The sequence below is a fragment of the Arachis stenosperma genome, chromosome 7 (assembly GCF_014773155.1).
Source record: "Arachis stenosperma cultivar V10309 chromosome 7, arast.V10309.gnm1.PFL2, whole genome shotgun sequence".
Taxonomy (NCBI): Eukaryota; Viridiplantae; Streptophyta; class Magnoliopsida; order Fabales; family Fabaceae; genus Arachis; species Arachis stenosperma.
Window position 1 is genome coordinate 7,654,407 of NC_080383.1, and position 1,993 is coordinate 7,656,399.

At 47.6% G+C, this 1,993-nt stretch overlaps 1 protein-coding gene across 1 annotated transcript; it reads right to left on the bottom strand.

The window, feature by feature from the left end:
• Window positions 1-82: 82 nt before the first annotated feature.
• LOC130939327 (uncharacterized) lies at window positions 83-772 on the bottom strand. Its single transcript, XM_057867437.1, has 2 exons — window positions 378-772; window positions 83-155 (listed from the first exon to the last, which is right to left on the bottom strand). Exons 1-2 carry the CDS (start codon window positions 770-772, stop codon window positions 83-85), a joined length of 468 nt encoding a protein of 155 aa, XP_057723420.1.
• Between the last annotated feature and the right edge of the window lie 1,221 nt (window positions 773-1,993).

Below are 1,993 nucleotides of genomic sequence, written 5' to 3' on the forward strand. Positions count from 1 at the left end.
GGGACCGAAGAAACTGAAACCGGAGTGGCAAATTAAAAGGGTGAAAATGGTTGGAATAGAATGGATCGAAAGGACGTAGAATCTAGACCGAGGCAGTAGCAACAACTCCAACTAATCCCGCAGCAACAACTTTGTAATAGTCACAGCTATAGCGGCTGAAATAGAATGGAAACAAGGTAGCATAAATGGAATAGTAGCAGAGCAAAAGTGGAAACGATGCAAGTTTAAGGAAAAGACCTAAACCAAAACAAAGGCACTATTCGGCGGCGTTTTTCCAAAAACCACAACGGTGATGGCAACATTAGCTCCGATAAGATGCTTAAACCGGAAGCATAGGACCAGCAACGGCAGCAGCAGCGGCAACACACCACCGTTACCCCTCTTCCCGGCGACGAGTTCTGTCGTATTCTCCTTCCCTTTCGCGAAGTCTCTCCCTTCTCTCTCCTCGTGCTCTCCTCAGTGACGGCGACTTGGCATGGCGGCTGTTGAGGCTCAGCGGCGATGGAGACAAGGCGCGGCAGCTGTAGCAGTTTGACGGTAGCGAGGCAGAACGGTGGCAGTCCTTCTTCCTCGTCTCCTCTCTCACGCTCGTCCCCTCTCTCACGCTCGTCCCCTCTCTCAGAGGCATCTCACTCAGTTCTGGCCTCTGATGGCGATGCGACGGCGGCGAGCTGGACGTGGCTGGCGATGACGCGACGGGACACGAAAGGCGAGCTCCAGGCCAGCGATGACGAGGCACGGCTCTCTCACTCCTCGCGTGGTGGCTCGGCATGGACAGCTCTCTCCTTCCTCCTCCCTTCTCTTCTCTCGGTCTCCCCTCTTCTCTCTTTCCCTTTTCTTTCTTTCTTTCTTTTTGCTTCAAGTCTGTGTGTGTGCTGTGAGGAAGAGGGTGTGAGGGGAGTGAGAGTGTGTGCGGTAGTGAGAGGTGAGTGAGTGTGTTAGAAGAGGGTTAGGGTTTGGTTTGAAAAAAAGAGGAACAAGGGGTATTGTAGGGATTTTACAAGGAGGCTGTGGAGGGTCACTCGAGATAGGACCTGTAGAATCATCACTAGGAAAAAGATCAACATTGGGGTTAGTAAACAAAGGTGACTGAGTAGTAGGAATCGACTCAAAGGATGAGAACCGAGAAAACATGTGATGCTCCCAAAAGACAACATGACGAGATATATGAATACGTTTAGAGAGAGGATCCCAACAACGATAACCCTTGTGATCAGTGCCGTAACCAAGAAAACAACACATACGAGCCCGAGGTTCAAGTTTACTATGTTCATGAGGCTGAAGAAGAACAAAACATACACAACCGAAAATTCGAAGAGAACTGTAATCTGGGGGGGTATGATAAAGATGCTCAAAGGGAGTAACATTACCAAGAACAGAAGAAGGGAGTCTATTGATAACATGAACAGCAGTAAGAACAGCTTCACCCCAAGTACGCTCAGGACACGAAGAAGAAAGGAGCATTGCACGGACGGAGTCAAGAATATGACGATGTTTGCGTTCAGCTCTACCATTTTGTTGAGACGTACCAGGACAAGAAAACTCAGACAGAGTACCCTGTTTTGCAAGAAAGGCTAAGAGTTTGGAATCACGGTATTCCATAGCATTATCACGTCGGAAAACCTTAATGACCTTGGAAAACTGAGTTTTAATCATAGTAGCAAAGTTGATATAGATCTGAGGTAACTCATGGCGATTAGTCATCAAATAAACCCAAGTAAAACGGGAATAATCATCAATAAAAACGACAAAGTATCGAGCTCCGCCCATAGAGGCAGTGGGAGCGAGGCCCCAAACATTAGAGTGAATGATATCAAAAGGAGAGCAAGCAAGAGAAGAATTATTGTGAAAAGATAAAGCAGGTTGTTTGGCAATTTGGCAAGAAATGCAGTCAAAAGATTCATTCGGAACCTGACCTAAAACACCCTGAGACACAAGAGGACGCAGTTTTCCTAAGGAGGTGTGGGCAAGACGTTGATGCCATAAGTGAAGG

Excerpts from the sequence above, each read along its gene's own strand:
- LOC130939327 (XM_057867437.1), bottom strand. The coding sequence starts at position 772 with ATGCCGAGCCACCACGCGAGGAGTGAGAGAGCCGTGCCTCGTCATCGC. Across the intron at positions 156-377 it reads ACTCGTCGCCGGGAAGAGGG|CCGCTATAGCTGTGACTATT; the intron begins GTAACGGTGGTG and ends ATTCTATTTCAG.